General features: G+C 55.7%; 1 protein-coding gene across 6 annotated transcripts; it reads right to left on the bottom strand.

The window, feature by feature from the left end:
- Positions 1-39: 39 nt before the first annotated feature.
- AIFM2 (AIF family member 2, ferroptosis suppressor) lies at positions 40-17,241 on the bottom strand. 6 transcript variants are annotated; one of them, XM_060642537.3, is made up of 12 exons: positions 16,818-17,077; positions 14,335-14,419; positions 9,276-9,469; positions 8,796-8,911; positions 7,358-7,477; positions 6,568-6,660; positions 4,746-4,854; positions 3,633-3,785; positions 2,959-3,051; positions 2,050-2,250; positions 1,588-1,761; positions 40-306 (listed from the first exon to the last, which is right to left on the bottom strand). In XM_060642537.3, exons 2-11 carry the CDS (start codon positions 14,394-14,396, stop codon positions 1,610-1,612), a joined length of 1,293 nt encoding a protein of 430 aa, XP_060498520.3. In that variant the 5' UTR covers positions 14,397-14,419; positions 16,818-17,077; the 3' UTR covers positions 40-306; positions 1,588-1,609. The 6 variants fall into 6 exon arrangements, with proteins under 6 accessions (XP_060498520.3, XP_060498519.3, XP_060498518.3 ...); XM_060642536.3 differs by having other exon boundaries at positions 1,565-1,761; positions 16,818-17,076; XM_060642535.3 differs by having other exon boundaries at positions 40-1,761; positions 16,818-17,076.
- Positions 17,242-17,313: the final 72 nt, after the last annotated feature.

Raw genomic sequence — 17,313 nt, 5'->3', positions numbered from 1 at the left:
AATGAAAGGAAAACAAAAAAAAACACAGAAGATCCAGTGTCTTTCTTACAACATATTCTTTTATTGCAATATTTTCCTCAGTTTGGAAAAACCATGTCCCCGTGGGGGGACACTTGTAAAATGTTATAAATAGGACAAGGCCTGTCACTAATGAGCCAAGACTCCCACCCTGCTAGTCCCCAGGTCAGACAGCACAGAATAGCCTTTGTCTCTCAGGCAGCAGGTCCTGCTTCCAGAAGGGGAGCCTGGTTGGCCGTGGCCCACAGGAACGGAGCCCTGGGTGAAGCCTCCGGTGGGGTAGTCATCCTTTGGGAGAGAGGCACGCGTGTCACTTAGGCCTGGGTAACAAATGGAACCGACCCAGGCCACAGCCCAGACAGGGAGCACTCAGAACCCTGGTGAGGCTGGTGTCCCAAGGACTCTGGCCAAGTACCCAGAGGCCACCATCAAAAGTGAGCCGGGCCTGAATTTATTCCAGTGAGATCACCAACCACTTCCATTATGGAGATTTAACCCACGTCTTCCAAAATAAACTCCCTCCCCCCAACTGGAAGTCTTCTCCCAGACAGACGAGTCCTTTATGTGCCTTAACGCGGTCGGTGGCAGGCATTGCCACACGGCTGGGCCTCCACGTAAATGTCACTGGGGCTGGCCAGGAAACCAGAAGCACAAAACCCCAGAGGTTCCCACAGGGTCCCCCACCCCCAGCATCAGCCGGAGTTTTGTCCCTTGCACAACTGACCGTGACGGCAGCCTAGAAGCATGTTGAGCCCCCGTCTGCTCCCTGAACGTCAGCCCAGTGGCAACCCACCCAAGGGTCCTGTTAGCTCGGCTGCCTTTCCTTAACATGTCCAGTGGCTGGCGGGCCAGGCTTCCGTCTTAACCTGTTAGCTTTGGAAAAACTCACTCTCTGTTAGGATAGGCTAACCGGGAGGGAAATTTATCTAACTCTTTCTTCTTAAATATAACCTATGGTATATCATCGGGACCTAGAAATGGAAATATACAAAGTTTTGTGAAGATTAAAGATTACAGGGACTAACAGTTTAAAATTAGGCTTCTATTAACAACCTGGGTGTCGAAGAATGCACAGGCTTCCCCACCCATGATCTGATGGGAGAGGCTCGGGGTGCAGACCATCTCGACCCCAAATCCCACTCCTTAGATGGTCCCACCATGCAGGTTCCCCTGCCTGCCCTAATAAGACAGGATTTCAGCCACCAGGAGAGCCTGCTCTCTCTTGCTCTGAGAGTCCTGAATGCCAACACGTGCATACACACACACACACACACACACACACGAAGAGCCCGGGGTAGAGAAGGCTGGCTATGCCCTCCCCCGGACCAGGCGAACCCCTCAGCCAGCACAACTGCAAGCCGACCTCTCCAACCCCAGAAAGCATCCTCTAGGGGGTGTCTTTTCTAATGCCCCTCTCTCTCCCTCTCCGGCTCTCTCTTTCTCTCCCGGTTTTGGTTTTCCGTAAGGTGGGTTTCTGGTCAGTCCATCACTGGCACCTTACTCTAGGAAACGAGCCTTTGCTCTTTGGCCTTTGTCAGGTGGGTACCTCTGGTCAAGCAATCCGTTCACCTGGCGGCGGCCCAGCTCCCGCTCAGGGTGGAGACTGCCGCATGGTCTTCCAGCTCGAGGAGACGAACAGGTCCCGGCTCTTGGCCAGCCGAACCATGAGCCGCCCCACATAGAAGCCGCTGATCTGGCCCACGCCGTCATTTCTCCCCATGGCCAGGAGGAACGTCAGCGCGCCTGTGGAGCAGACACGTGCACACACGCTCGACTCCCGCTCACCACTCGCAGGCCTGCCATCCCCAGAGCACAGTCCTCTCCGGGGCCTTCGGTCTGAGGAGAGGGAAACGCGCATGACTTTTAGGAAGACGGGCGAGTCCCGACTTATTTTTAACGAGCTCCAGGGGGACGCTTCCATCGCCAGCCTTGAGAGGGTGTTCTAGGCCCACTTCGTCCAAAAGCTCGCAAAGGCTTCACCGCGTCTAACCCAGCTCTCCGCAAACCGAGAAGTACCTGGGGCTTCCTCACCTGGCTTGTAGGCCTTGAGGGGCCTCTGTTTCCTGGCGTTGACGATGTTGGCCACGGCAACGTTGGCGTGGAGGCCGGCGTGGTAGGCCATCTTGGGCTCCCTCACATCTGCGCAGTCGCCGATGGCATAGATGTGGCTGCAGCCCTCCACCTGGAGATACTCGTTCACTCGCAGAGCGCCATCGCCGGCCAGATGACTTTCTGCCAGGAAGAGCCAACCCTGAAACCAGGCTCCCGAGCTGCCGTGTCAAGTGGCCGCGAGGGCACAGTGAAGATGGCCTCTGGTGCCGGCTAGGCCGCCCTCCAGGGGCACGGCCTCAGGAGGCGAGCAGGCCACCCAATTCATGTCTGCCTAAAGTCCCCATCTCAGAACTCTTCCTGCAGAGGCCAGGTAACTATTCCGGGTTGGAAACTGGTCAGAAAGACAGAAAGTGCCACCTTATATAATGCATCTGACGCTCTAAGTTACCGTGCTTAACGCTGATTACCTTACAGTGATCAAGCTGCAACTTAACCAAGTCTTGAATTTCCTTCTGAACACGGATCAGATTCTGAAAGTAAACGTAGGGCTCTAGAAAATGCTAAACTTTTCTTTTTAAGGGGCTTAAAAGAATTATCTTTGAAAATGTAACATTAAGTGGCGCCTGGGTGGCTCAGTCATTAAGCGTCCGACTTCGGCTCGAGTCATCATCTCGCGGCTCGTGAGTCCGAGCCTTGCGTCAGGCTCTGCGCTAACGGTGCAGAGCCTGCTTCGGATCCTCTGTCTCCCTCTCTCTCTGTCCCTCCCGTGTGTCCACCCCTGCCCCTCTCAAAAATAAAACATTAAAAAAAAAAAAAAGAAAATATAACATTAAGACCAACGGGTGTAAAATTCTGGGATCTCTGTGCATTATAAGCACTCAATCCTACCCCTACTCATGGCCGGGACTAGCTTCCTTCTTCTGTGATTGGCCAATTCTTTCCTGTAGGACCCAAACAGGAGCTCCTTGTCCAGGAAGGGTGCTACGGAGTAAATGATAGGGACCTGGGGACACAGCAATCACGGGGCCGAGGAAGAGTCACGGTCCCTGGCTCACACACGGAGGCCGAGACTCCGCCTCTTCTCACCTTTCAGTGAGCAGGAGAGTTCAAGCCGCATGATTGCCTCTACTCCCCAAATGGTCATTCCAAGCTGAATGGCCAAATGTTTGCATCGGGGCCTGGGGCGAACGGCATACCTGTGAATAGTAAAAGGCCTGACCCAGGAATTTCCTCCCCTTCGGGTACCAAGAAAGTGAAACAATGGATCTTTCCTTGGCTCTGAAACCTGCTCCCATCTCTCACCACAAGGGGGCGGGCTCCGATTTTGAAAGACCCGTCACTTGGGCCACCCCGGGGTTAAGTCGCGGCCACAACGAAAGAAGGCACAACAAGAGCGGATCCAGACTTGAACTTAAAGTCTGATGTCACCATTCAGAAGAGACCTGAGCGGTTGGGATGGAGGGGGAAGGGATGGCGACCGGATTCCTGGTGGAGAGGCCTGCTCGGCCTGCAGCGGCTGAAGGGTGAGGCGGCCCGGGGAGTGGGCACCAGCCCCTGCTTACCGAACGCACTGCGGTAGGCGGCGCTGTTGATCCTAATACCGTTGCAGACAATCACCAGGTTAGTGGCCACCTCTGTGCCTTTGTCCGTGTGCACCTGGATGCACTCTCGATACTCGTTGAGGGGCAGCTCCTCCAGGTTGCTCACCCGTTCACCTGTCAAGGGAGATCTGTGAGCAGGAGGCCGGCAGGGGGCTGGGGCCCAAGCCAAGGGTGACCCGGGAAGCCCTGGGCTGTTGGGGCCCAACTAGGCGACTGCTCTGCTCCTGGCGTCCCCCCTGCCCCTCTGCCAGTCCACCCTGCTGCCCCAAGAAGCGCAGCGTGGACTTCCGGCCACCCCAGAGGATCCAAAGGGAGGAAAGTTCCCCGAAGCAGCGTGCAAAAGTGAAACTGAGTTTCCCAAGACGTTCTGGGAAAAGCTGTTTGAGGAAGACCTCCGCCACACCTCCCAGAGAGTCAGCTACATCATCCTAACCAGGCAGGAAGGCTCTCCAGGCGCACCACTGAGGTGAAAGCAAGAAAAGTCCAGAAGCCAGCCTACTTTCCACACTGCCTCAAAGCAAAGGTGGTCACAGTACTGCACAGCCAGTTACAAAGGGACCAGGAGCCGGGAGGGGTCTGCATGGAGCAGGAACGTCACGCCTCCCTGTGAAAAGCGCAGACGCTGAGCCCCGGAAACGGAGTGGTCACAGCGCAGGGGTTAGGGCCTGGCTCTCTGAACGAGCTGGGTGGTGCCCTCCCCTCCTGCTCTCATCAAAGGCTACACTCCTCACCACTTTCCGAATACAAACCAAAAAAACCCCCACCATTCGCTACCACAGAGTCATCATAATTCAGGTCAGATCCTTTAGGTGATTTCTTAAGTCGTTCAGCAAACCGGTACCACCTGCACTGTGTCCAAAGCAATAGTCAGGACAGCGCTGCCTCCGTGGCAGGGGAATCCTGTAAGTCCCAGGGCCTCTGGCCTGTCTGAAGACACACAGAGCCTCCAGCTGGACAACAAGGTTCGACCCCAGGACACCGAGGGTCCTCCAGCTGGGGCAGGGACCAAGCCTCTGGGCACATCTCACAGGGCCAGGCAGAGGGGCAGGGCGGCGGGGGGACTTGCACACATACTCAGCAGCAGCCGCACGCCTTTCTGGAGCAGGATCTCCTTCGCTTCCTGCCGGACACAGGGCAGGAGCTCCTTGTCGGCAAGGGCCACGTGGGAGTGGATGAGAGTGACCTGGGACAAACGACCACAGAGCAGAGAAGGAGCCACTGAGTCTCCTGTTCACACGAAGAGGCTTAAAAATGCCATCAGTCTATCTCTTCTACCTCCTCGCCAACCGCCAGTTTACAAGTGAGGAAACTGAGGCCCTGGAGAAGTCATCCGCCCAATGCCGGAACCAGATCACAGCGAGCTGGGCTGGAGCCCACATCGCCTGGCCTAAGACTCTTTCAGAATGTACCAGTGCTCCATACCCCACCCCGCTCCCGGGGCCACGTGGAAAACGATTTTCAGGCAACCTCGGGCACCTATAATTATAGTCTATATATAAACCATTGACATTCTAACTACAACTCAGGCTGACACTGACATTAAAGTTGGTTCTAAAACTGGCACTCGCAGGCACGTCTCCTTGCTGTCTGGGTGAGCACAGGGAAGTGGGGGGCAGCCCCGAATGATGCTCAAAGTTTGGGCTTTAAAAAAATTTTTTTTAACGTTTGTTTAGTTTTGAGAGAGACAGAGACAGAGCAGAGGGGGAGGGGCAGAGAGGGAGACACAGAATCCGAAGCAGCCTCCAGGCTCTGACCCGTCAGCACAGATCCCGGTGCGGGGCTCGAACTCACGAACCATGAGATCATGACCTGAGCCGAAGTCAGACGCCTAACCGACTGAGCCACCCAGGCACCCCAGAAGCTTGGGCTTTAAAGTCAGACTGCCTGAGTTGAAGCCTCCTCTCAGAAACCCAATCTACACTTCCCAAAGAGTCCGTCAAACAGGGATCCAGTCCCGTTCCTAGCACATTTGTAATGATGAACTGGGAAAACAGGTATGAAGCACATACTGAGGGCCAAATAAAGGGTGGCCAGTATTACCTGGATTTGTCCACCAGTTATAAACATACGGAAGCCATACTGACTGACTTAACTACCTCAGACTGGTCTTTACCCCATAAATCAAAATTAACAAACTTTTACATCAATCGCTCATAATAATTACCAATAATTTGCCGCAGAACAGCCATGTAATTCAATTCGTCCATATTGATCTTACTTTTCAAAGCCAACCCGCCCTTCCTTAGGGAAAAAGAACAGCCACAGGGCCCATGTGGCTCTCGAAAGCTGGTCCGGCATCAGCTGCAAGCAAGCTCTTGCATCGAGGTCCCATAATCACCCACCACCACTCAGCCCTCGGCCGAGCCTCTACATCCCGCCAGGGTGTCCTATTTCTCTCCAGGGGACCAGGCAGCTTCTCCACCCCTCCATCAGTAAAAGGGAACAAGGCCACCGTCCCCGGGCGGGGGGGGGGGGGGGGGGGTTGCTGGCCAGTCCTTCCCCAGCACGGCCAGTGAGGTTCCTTTCTCGGAGCCACCCAGGGCCAGGCCCACGGTCTCCTGAAGACCAAACAGCCGCTGCCTGCCTCACACGGAACACCCACCGCAGGGGTCTCTGCGGGCCGGCAAAAAGAGGGAACCAAGGTCTACGTTTGTATCTCAAGAGGCTGGAACACGGCAGGGGACACGGGAGTTCACCTCACGCCTCCTGGCTGGACCGGAGGGTGGGACCCCTCACTGGCCCTGGTTCTCCGAGAGAGGAACTCGAGGGGACGCCCCACGGCAGAGAGCAGGGCGCGGAAACACGCGTTCGCGCTCCAAGTTCGCAGAGCACCGCCACCCAAGCCGATGCGCAGAGAAGCTGGGTCCCGAGTGCAAAGACAAGGCCGCACGCCCACCTCTTTCTCGGGGAATTCGGTTTTAATCTCTGCCGCCATCTCCACTCCGGCAGAGCCGCCTCCCACCACCACCACGGACCGCGAGCGCCGGACCTGCAGCGGAAGGAAGTGTAACACGCGCCCTCAGACCCAGTCCGCCCCGTGGCTCGGCCAGGGCGTGGGCCCCTTGGCCCCAAGAAGAGAACAGAAGCCTTTCCGAGTCTGGGATTCAAATGTGCTTCCACAGGGCCGGCCATCTCCCTGCGTCTGCTCCCTCGATTCTTGCATCAGCCCCAAGGGGCAGGTGACCGCGGCCCAGGTCTGCCTGAGTTCACAGCCGGGATCCCGACCCTGACACTCACGTCTGTCCCTGACGACGCGAGAGAGGTTCCCCAGGCTCCTCAGCGGCTGGGCAGAGAGGGCAGGGCCTGGCCGCAGTCACGCGGTAGCAGCCGCCTCGGGATCCTTCTCTGGGTCTCCACTCCTCACCCCAGTGGTGCCGGACCCCGCCCGCCCACCTCTCAGTGAAAGCTGCCTGCGATCATGGATCCGAGCCCACTCTGTGAAACACAAAGCCTTGTGCAAACGGGACCCCAACAGAGACAAGTCGGGGACCCACACCAGTCACTGTGTGAGGTCTGGGGTGCTCATGTCCAGACTTCAATGACAGGAACAAAGGCCTCCCCCCAGGGAGTCTCTCCCTAGTAACGCCCCACCTTCACGGCTGCGCCCGGGGCTCGCCATAGTGGTCCCACCCTCCCGGGGGTCCACCTGGCCCTCGCTAGCCCGCCCTGGCCAACGGGCAGCTCACCTGCTTCACCATGTCCTCGTAGGCCTGGATAGCAACCTCCCGGCTGGCCACCCGGTTAAACTTGCCCGGAAAGAGCGCGGTGCTGCCAGTGGCCAGGATAAGATGTGAGAAGTGCAGGGCCTGTAGGGAGCAAGGGAAAGGAAGTGAGGGCAGCCCCGGACTACTAGTGAATGCCATCAGGCCGCTGGGCAAGAGGCACCAGGTCGGGGAGGCCCCTCTGGGCACACTGAGGCCACCCTCCTCTGAAAGGAGCAAAATCACGACACTGCCCGGCCACGGGGTAGCACCAGAACCCCGGGATACACCTAAGGAAGTGGCCTGTACCTCCTGCCAGAGCCTCCTTCCCCCCACAGAAACGGGAGGGATGCACCCCCATGCAGCGGGCAGGTAAGCAGGGACAGGAAACTACTCGTGGAGATAAGCAGGACTCGAACTTCCCATGTGGAGTCAGTTTAGAATTTCCTAGGGATTTTACAAGCCAAAAAAAAAAAAAGGGGGGAGGGAGGGAGGGAGGGAAAGAGGGAAATTGTTTGGAGCCTAAATACATAAAGCGGACAAAACCAGAGCTGCTCTGGGGGAAGGGAGAACGGAAGGGCTGTGTCCCACTCAGCCCCTTCCCCGTGGCCCAAACCACAGGACAAGGAGACTCGGTCATCTTTCCAACCAAGAGATTCCCCAGCCTGAAAATTAATTCAAGAAAGCCCGAGTCACACTAAATCACTGAGGACAGAGACGGAGTCCCCTCTCTCCAGTCCCCCCTGAGCTTTGAATAGAGAAGAGGGCCAGACTGGAGGTGACCCTTAATACGACACACGGCAGCTCACTGAGGGACCTCTGGTCACTGCAGGTACCAGGCCGTGGGCTCCACCGGGGCTGGGGGTTGCAGACACGAGCGAAGACCTCTGCCCCAGTCACCTCCCAATCCGGGGGATGTGGGATCACGTGTACACCTACATGACCGAGTCTACACAGCCTGGAGCGCCCCCACAGGCTGGCCGGGCCCGGGCCTGGTCTGGGACCCCAGCTATCAGAGCGTAGACCCTGGGGTGAAACAGCCTGGGTTCAAGTCCTGGCTGAGTCTCTCACAAGGGGTGGGATCTTGGGCAAGCCGCTTAACCAACCTCCCTGTAAAGTGAGGCTATACCACCGCCCTCACAGTCATGGTGGGCACGAAGTGCGACTCAGGAAGGCTGAAGACGGTGCGTGGCGTACAGGAAAGGCTGAGGAGAAGTGCCACCACACTCTTGTGGCCGCTGTGGTCAGGTCGTTGCTTATGAGGCATCTGCTGTCCACCCGGCACCACGTAGGGGCCACAGATGACTCTCTCAGCCCTTGAGACCGGCCGCGTTCTTCCCCACCAGCAGCCGCAGCCCCCGGGGTGGGGGTGGGGGGCCTCCCGAAGCCAGCTGAGGGTCGGGTCAGCCCCCAGGACGCTCACCTCGCCATCCTCGAGCAGCACCGTCTGATTCTGGAGGTCCACCTCTACTACCAGCCCCTGCCGGAAGTTTTCCTTAAAGGTCTCCGAGTAGGAAATGAACGTCTTTTTGGCAAACCCTGGGGAATGGACACAGAGGAGGTCACAGAGTAAAAGTCAGCTGCCCATAGGAGGCCACAAAAACTCAGAACCTTTCCTGAGGGGTATCCTTGGCCAAACAGCCGAGTCAGTGGTATTCCCGGGATACCACCACCCCCTAAAAGCACCAGCCTGGGCCTCACCAGGTCCTCAGGGAAGTTTCCAGCTCTTACTTCTGCAGCCTTGCTATGGGCGCTGCTTAAGGCCAGTGACCTTCTTAAGAATCTCTGGAATTTGTCTAAAGGCAGAATTCAGGACTTGCCCTAAGTGGAGAAAACCCCTCCAGACCCAGAGTGGTTAACAAGACCGTTCGCACAAAGAAAGCCCCAGAAAAGAGGCTGTTACCGCTTTCCACGGAGGCCCGGAGGGCTGCCACGTTGTGGTGGAAGGAGTCCTTCATGTCCACCAGCACGAAGGGGATGTTCAGAGCCTGCAGCTGGCTGGCGGCGGCGATCCCACCGAAGCCCCCACCCACGACCACCACGTTCACAGCTCCCACGTCCACGGAGACCTGGGACCCCATCTCAGACCGGGTGCTCCTGGGATAGGAGAAGACACCACATTAGGGTCAGGGGCCTCAAGAGCTGGGAGGGCAGGGGTGGTCCACAGCAAGAAAGTCCCCAAATGCCAAGATTTGATCTTTTTATTTCCTTTTTTTTTTTTTTTTTTTTTTTTTTATAAACTCTACACCTGACATGGGGCTCAAACTCACAACCCCAAGATCAAGAGTCACGTACTCTACCAAATGAGCCAGCCAGGCACCCGGGGACTTGATCTTTCTAAAGTATGTAACTATCTATTAATGAAATTGCAATGTTGTGGCATTTGAATTAAATTCCAGAGGAACAAGGTGTATCCTAATTCCATCCCATTCCCCAACCACCCAGCTCCCTCCTCCAAGGCAGCCGCTATTACCGAGTTTATCTGAATTCTTCCAGAGATATTCTGTGCACCCTCAATATTACTTTTTGCCCACATTAACCAAATTGTTGTGCACTTTTTTCACTCAGTATAGTTGTCCACTCAGCAACATGCATTAACTGAGTTGCTGCTTTGGGGCACGCTCTGTGCTGTGGACGCAGTAATCACAGACAGACAGACAGACAGACAGACGGACACCATCCCTGCCCTTGTAAAGGCAGGACTTGCAGACTCAGAGGGTGAGGTGGATGATGTTGATGAGCGACGCTAGGCAGGCACACAGCAACGAGAAGCGGTGGGCACGCCCGTGGGGAACTGGCACGCACAGACCACGTTAAAAGAACTAAGCAAAATTCTTTAAGCACTGCACCAAGCGGACACCGATTCTGCCCGGCTCACGGGTCACCGCCTTGAACCCCAGGTCTAAGGAGGGAGAACCCCAGGTCTCTAAGGAGATCAATTAGCAGGTTATGACAATCAAGGTGCAAACAGGGTGTGGTATGATTGGGGTCATGAAGAGGGGCCTGCGGTAGGCAAGTCACCCTGCCCCCAGCATTCCTGGGACAGCAAAGGTGCTCCAAGATGGCTGAGCAACATCCCCCAGGGGGGCAGGAAGAACACCTGCTGGTAGGTGAGGGAGGGAGGGTGAGGGAGAAGCACTCATCATGCAGACTCCGGTCAGAGGGAGTGGGGTGCGAGGTCCTGCTCCCTGCCTGGGACAGGTCATCTGTGAGAGCATCCGCAGAGGGCGGAAGCCAGATCTGCAGGCCGAGTGTGCCCCTGACGCCCACACGTGGACTGGGGCAGCCTGACCAGCTCCTGGCAGACTGAGAACCAACTATGGTTGAATCCCTGAGGAGCTGAGATTCGGGACACACTGCTTGGCACAGAACTGAAGCGGACGCTAGAGGACTTCCGAGGCAGGGGTCACTAGGCACCGAACCACTGAGCACAAAGGAAAAAGAAGAAGAGAGCAGTTTACCTGAGCTCTCCTAGCCAGTCTGGGAGGCTGTCCCTGAGGCTCACCCTCCCAAGGGCCTGGGTCACCTGGTGCCTCCATGGAGAGCCGAGGCGCTGGCCTGGGGCTGTGGCGAGGGGCCTGGTCTCCAGAGCAGCTTAGCCCCGGAGAAGGGCGCTCCTGGTCCAGGCCTCTGGGCTCCCTCGGGTGGGAGCCTTGTGGGGAGCAGTCCTGACTGCAGCTGAGATCCTGAGAGCATCCTGCCGGGAGATGCTGGCTCAGGGGCGACAGGCAAGCAAAGCTCCTGGCCTGAGCCAGGCTCCAAGGAGAGGCAGAAATAAGCCAGGCTGCCGGAGAGAAACGCTGAGGAAAGAAACAAAAGCTTACACCAAAGCTGCACGCAGAAAGCAGCAGGAGAGGCCAACAGCTGCTGTGGGCTTCAGGGAAGGGGTGTTTTGGGGAAGCAGGGGGAGGCGAGGCAGAGAAGTAAGAAACTGGAACTCCGGGCAACTTTGAAGGACAGACAGCAAGCTGTCAAAAGGCTCAATGGGGAAGCACGTTCCGGGCCATCTGGGACCCTCTCAGCACTACAGGCAGCTGGAAGGCCACTACGCGTTCCTGCACCATCTGTGTGGCCTGGGGCACAACCCCTCCCCTCTCTGGGCCTGTAATGGGAGGGGACACCCTGAAATGTCCTTGCACATGTAAGTTTCCAAGACGTGGATCTTCCCCTACTTATGAAGGCAGCTTAAGGTTGGATGGACCTCCAGGCACCATTCTCATTGGCATTCAAATCCCCGCTGCCTCATTTCTCCCCTGGGGGAGACAGAACCAGCTCCGGCAGAGCCGGTAGCTTTGGCACAGGAAATCATTAGAGATTTAACTTTATTTCTCATTGGCTGAATGGTTCCCAGTGCATCAAGGATTGTACATCCCACCCATTTTACAGATGAAGAAACTGAGTCCTCAGCAGGGCTGTGACCAAGACAAATCCCCAGCATGCAGCGCCACCTTCACTGTTCCAGGCCCTCAGAAAGGCTGTCCAGAGTTGGCCCCTGTGTGTTCATCAGTCTGAATCTACCAACTGGGCCAGAAGGAGAATATCTCCCAAGGCCAGGACCCAAGAGGGCCCAGGAACCCAGCCAGAGGCCAAGAGAGGATACCAGAAGCCGAGCAGGGCCTGTGAATGTGGGAGACAGTGAGGCAAGCTATGGAAGAGATACATTTCACCGGCCCCCTTCAACACAGCCCCCTCTGTGCCAGCCTACTCTTGGGGCCAGCAGTCAGCAAGGAGGTCGGACAAAAACCAGAGAACTCTGCCTCCAAGTAGGGCACAGGCCCTAGAGAGAATACACAGCTTGTTGGGAAGGGCTGGGTCACACTGGACCATGCAGGGCAGCTCAAGGAGGAGCCTTGAAAAACAGCCGGGGCCAGGGGCCTTCACCACCAAAGAAAAGCTTAGGCCAGAATCTCCTTCCCAGGGCAGAAAGTCCAGCAACCCCAGCATAAGCCTGACGGACAGTGGGCTGGCCAAGGAGTTGAATCTCTGCTCCCTCAGACCCCCCAGATCATCAACTGGCTTCCCCAAAGGAAGCCTAACCTTGGCCTTGCCCAACTAGGTACACCCCTCAATAAAAGTAAATTGCTTCCCCAGAGCTCCCAGTAGAAGGTTTGGGGCCCGAGGGCAGAGCCAGGCCTAGGAGGGGCTGCCAAAGCTGCGCCAGGGAAGAGGAAGCTCTTTTACAATCCAAACCGCCTGAGGCCTCTCCTGGAATCTGTACCCCTCCCCTAGCCTCTGACACTCCCACTTGGGGACTGGAGGCTGGCAGCTCCCCAGCCCATTCCACCTTTCCTCCCCAGCAGCCTCCCCTCCCCAACACTCTCCGACACGCCACGCCGACCCTCCCTTGGCTATTCTAATGCCAATTCTCCCATAGCCCCAAGGACAGCTAGACCCTGCTAGGCACAACTTAATTTGCAGCGTGCCGAAACCAGGGGCTTAGGTCATAGACCTGCCTTCCCAGCTACATAGCCTAAAGGTGGTCAGAAAGTGTAGGCTGAATTATATGTGCTAACATAGCAGGATGGCTGCGCAAACGGCCTCAATAAATGGGAGATGCCATCAATCAATGGAAACCTCCATAAATGGCAGACGACACTATTATACACCCATACGATGGAATATTCTGGAGCCATTTGTTTTTAGAGTGATGATTTTTCACATGAAAATTCTGTCCATGGCTAGTCCCCACCCATAGAATGTACAGAACCAAGAGTTAACCCTATGGCCTCTGGATGATTATGTCAATGCAGGTTTATCAACTCTAAGAAATGTATCACTCTGGAAAAGTGGTGTTGCCAATGGGAGAAGCCATATTTGTGTAGGGGCAGGGGGCACGGGGGAAATCTCTGCACCCTCCCCTCTACTTTGCTGTGCCCTAACACTACTCTAAAAACATAAAGTCTTAGGGGCACCTGGGTGGCTCAGTCGGTTGAGCGCTCAACTCTTGGTTTCGGCTCAGGTCATGGACTCGGCGGTTCGTGAGTTCAAGCCCCGCATCGGGCTCTTCACTGACGGTGCTGAGCCTGCTTGGGATTTTCTCTTTCTCCCTCTCTCTCTGCTCTTCCCCCGCTCGCTCCCTCTCTCTCTCTCAAAATAAATACGTAAACTTAAAAAAAAAATTTTTTAATAATAAATAAAAAAATAAAAACATAAAGTCTTAGGGGGGAGAAAAAGGCTATCCATAAAAAGTTAGGTAATAGGCATGCGAAGCCTAATCCCACGGTGTGTGCAAATCAGACACAGACGCACAGACACGTAATGATCACATCAGCGAGAACTCTTTGTGCTTTTATCCGTATCTCCGTGTTGAACAGGTGTGGGGTTTTGTCCCCATTTTGGAAACAAGTTCAATAATTTGTCCAAGTTCAATCCTCAACGCTCTGACCAGAACTGCACTCTGAGCCAGAATGCTAACAGTGGTCACCAGGTGATGTTTTTACTTTCTTCTTCGAACTTTTTGTGTGTGTGTTGTAAATATTGTTTTAATGTTTATTTATTTTTGAGAGGCAAGGGAGGGGGAGAGAGAGAGGGAGACAGAGGATCTGAGGCAGGCTCCTTGCTGTCAGAGCAGAGCCCACTGTGGGGCTCAGACTCACAAACCGTTGAGACCCAAGCCGAAGTCAACCAACTGAGCCACCCAGGTGCCCCATGTATTTGTGGAATATTTTTAACTGGGTATGTCATTTTTACAGAAATAATAAGAGTTTAAAAGCAGGGCAGGCCTCCTACCATTTATTTTTTTAAGTTGAGATATTCATATATTATAAAATTTTGAAGTATACAATTCAGCGGTTTCTAGTACATTCATAAAGTTGTGCAACCATCCCTATGACCTAATTCCAGAACATCTGCATCACCCCAAAATAACCTCTTACCCATTAGCACTCACTCCCCGTCCCCCCCTCCCTCCAGCCGCTGGCAACCACTAATCTTTCGGTCTCTATAGACTGCCTATTCCATACCTTTTGTGACTGGCTTCTTTCACTTTGCATAGTGTTTTCAAGAGTCGTCCAAACTGTAGCATGCATTGCCATGTCAATCCTTCTCCTTTTTTTATTTTTCATGTTTATTTATTTTGAGACACAGCGAGCGAGCACAAGCAGGGGAGGGGCAGAGAGAGAGGGGGAGAGAGAGAATCCTAAGCAGGCTCTACGCTGTCAGGGCACAGCCTGACACAGGGCTCCATCCCATGAACCGTGAGATCATGACCTGAGCCGAAATCAAGAGCCGAACGCTTAACCGACTGAGCCCCCCAGGTGCCCCTTCATTCCTTCTTATGGTTAACATTCCATCGTACGAAGATACCACATTTTGTTTCGCCATCTGTCAGCTGATGGACATTTGGGTTGGTTCCACCTGGTGGCTGTTACGAACAACGCTGCTATGAACATCTGTGTAAAAGTTTTTGTGTGGATACTTGTTTTTAATTCTCTCGAGTACATATCCCTAGGAGTGGGATTGCTAGGTGTCGGGCAATTCTAGATTCAACTGTTTGAAGAACTGCCAATCCCACCGTCTGATTCTGAACCGAACATCGAGCCAAGGGAGAGACCCCAGAGACTCTTAACGAAATCTGTCAAGACTCAGGAATGTCAGCATAAGAGAACGTCCAGGGGCTCCTGGGTGACTCAGTCGGTTGAGCGTCCTTGAATGTCTGACTCTTGGTTTCAGGTCAGGTCAAGATCTCAGGGTTCGTGAGTTCAAGCCCCATGTCAGGCTCCACTCTGATGGTGCCGTGCCTGCTTGGGATTCTCTCCCCCCCCCCCCCCCCACCGCCCCTCTCCTGCTTGCACATGAGCACACGCACACACTCTCTCAAAATAAAAATAAATAAAAGAACATCCACGAAAACAACTCCTACATGTCCAGCAACTCCTATATTTTACCTTTGCCCCCCCGCCCCCCCCCACACACACACGCACACACAATCTGGTTTACACTTGTATTTTCTCAGTCAATCCTACTTTCTCTGCCAAGGACACCAGCCTGACCACAGGATGATTTTTCTCTAATAACACAAACAAGGGGCTGTTAGGAATCTACTGAAAAGCAAGGAAGCCACATTTATGCCAAAGCTGTTAAGAGGTCATGCTTCAGAAATACAGCAGGAGCCATGTGGGCTCTGATCAGAGCAAGGACATTGCCCCAGCATTGCTTCACAGAGGTTACAAATAAAACAGGCCATTTTTTGAGTCATCATAGTCATATCAAGGGTGGATCTCCACAGCCATGTTTCCATAATGGCAGTTCGGATAAGGGGGCCACTAGAGTGTGACTCACCCTGAACCTCCTCCCTACCTGCAGGAGGGAGAGGGGCAGGCAGCCTCCCTCACTAGACAGCCTGAGAGCTGGCCTTCCATGACTGGCCCCTGAGGGGACACACACGGAACATAACCCAAAAAAGACCAGTTCCTGAAGGAACAGAAAGTCTGAAGAGGGGCTGTCTTTTCATGGCCCAGCACGGGGCAGCTCTGGGCAGACATGTTCCTTCAGGTGTTCCATACACTCAAAGAGAAAATCAAGGCCATGGAACTTGTATACCCTCCTGGGAGCAAGTCACTTTGTGGTTCCCTAAACACCCCCACCAACAGTCTGCTCACTGCCTGTGTCTGGACCCTGGCTTCTTCATTTCACTGCCAAAGACCTGGCTGGCCCTGCAGGACACGGGCTCAGCCCAGGTCCACCCCCTCACCGCTAAGGGGTCCTGAACAAGGCCAGGCCCAAGTGGGCCTGGGTCTCCTCCCCTAAGGCAGAAGCCCTCCAGACGCCGGGTTTCACCCAGCGCTCCTCCCAGGGCTCCTCTCTAGGCGCAAGGGTGAGGGCAGGGGGGCCTGAGAGTTTGGACACTAGTGTGGTCATGCGCATTATACACACCAGCCTGGGCAGGCCCCCCTGATATTTTACACATTTACATATTGTACATGCTGGCCTTTGAACACAAGGTAGGAAGCTGGCTGGGACACCCGAAAACCCCTTCCCAAACTGTCTGACCCTCTGCCCAGTGCCTGTCCTCCTGCGGGATCATCAGCTCCCAAGGGCCTCTCCCCTCCCCACCCCGACTGTACATCCAAGGGTCAGAAGGATTCTTGCTGGAGGGGAAAGGCCAGTGAGTTTAAGTGGGTGGTGTTGGAAGGAAAACGCCCGACATCACCCACTAAAAGCAGCTCCGGGTGGACTTCAGGCTTCCCGGCGTTCCCAGCTCCACCGGAGTTAGTTCGGGACCACTGGCCTTTGTCCCCGCGGGAACTGGGACTTCATGGGGGGGGAGGGCGGTGGAGAAGCAGACCTCCTAGGGCACCCCGGAGACTGTGGGCGCTCGGGTAAACCGAGGGATTTCCTTCCTACAGACGGAGGTTTTCCCCCTGCCCTGTGACACTAGCTTCCACCCAGAAGTGACCCGCGAGCACTCCCAGGATGGGGGCGTGGAGAGGGCAGCCCGTCTTACCTGGGAAGACCTCAGAAGTTTCGAGGGGCGGACGGGGAGGAGGCGAGTTTGCCCTACCCTTGCCGCCGGGCCTAAGCCTCCCAGTTTTCGTGTGCTGAGGGAACTGGGGTGGGGCAGGCCGGGGCCCGGTACCTAGAGCAACCGCCCTCCCCCGCCAGGGCCACAACCCCCGCGCACCGGAGCTCGGACGCAATCCGCCAGGTCTTTCAGGCCCGGCGAGGCCCCTCTGGGCGCTTGTAGGGCGGGCGCGCGGGGGGGCGGGGCCCCGAGAGCCCGCCCCTTGCACCACTCGGCCAGTCCGCTCTGGGATTGCCGCGCGCCCCAGGCCCCTCCCGGCGGACGTGGGCGTGGCTCGGTACGTGCCCGCCCCCGGAGGGAGCGTGGGGAGCTGCGGCCGTGGCACCGACATCCGCAACCCCTGGCGACGCCGAGCGCTCCCGGGCCCACGCGAGCGCTCGAAGCCCGGAACGCTTTCCCCACGCCTCTGACTTGGGCC

This window comes from Panthera onca, chromosome D2 (genome assembly GCF_046562875.1).
Source record: "Panthera onca isolate mPanOnc1 chromosome D2, mPanOnc1 haplotype 2, whole genome shotgun sequence".
In the NCBI taxonomy this organism is placed as follows: Eukaryota; Metazoa; Chordata; class Mammalia; order Carnivora; family Felidae; genus Panthera; species Panthera onca.
Note: the sequence above shows the minus strand (reverse complement) of the source record. Positions and strands in the feature narration are given on the sequence as shown.

Excerpts from the sequence above, each read along its gene's own strand:
- AIFM2 (XM_060642539.3), bottom strand. The coding sequence starts at position 17,226 with ATGTCGGTGCCACGGCCGCAGCTCCCCACGCTCCCTCCGGGGGCGGGC. Across the intron at positions 3,052-3,632 it reads CGCCTACCGCAGTGCGTTCG|CACCCTTCCTGGACAAGGAG; the intron begins GTAAGCAGGGGC and ends TTTACTCCGTAG. Across the intron at positions 2,251-2,958 it reads AGTCCCGGCCATGAGTAGGG|AAAGTCATCTGGCCGGCGAT; the intron begins GTAGGATTGAGT and ends TCTTCCTGGCAG.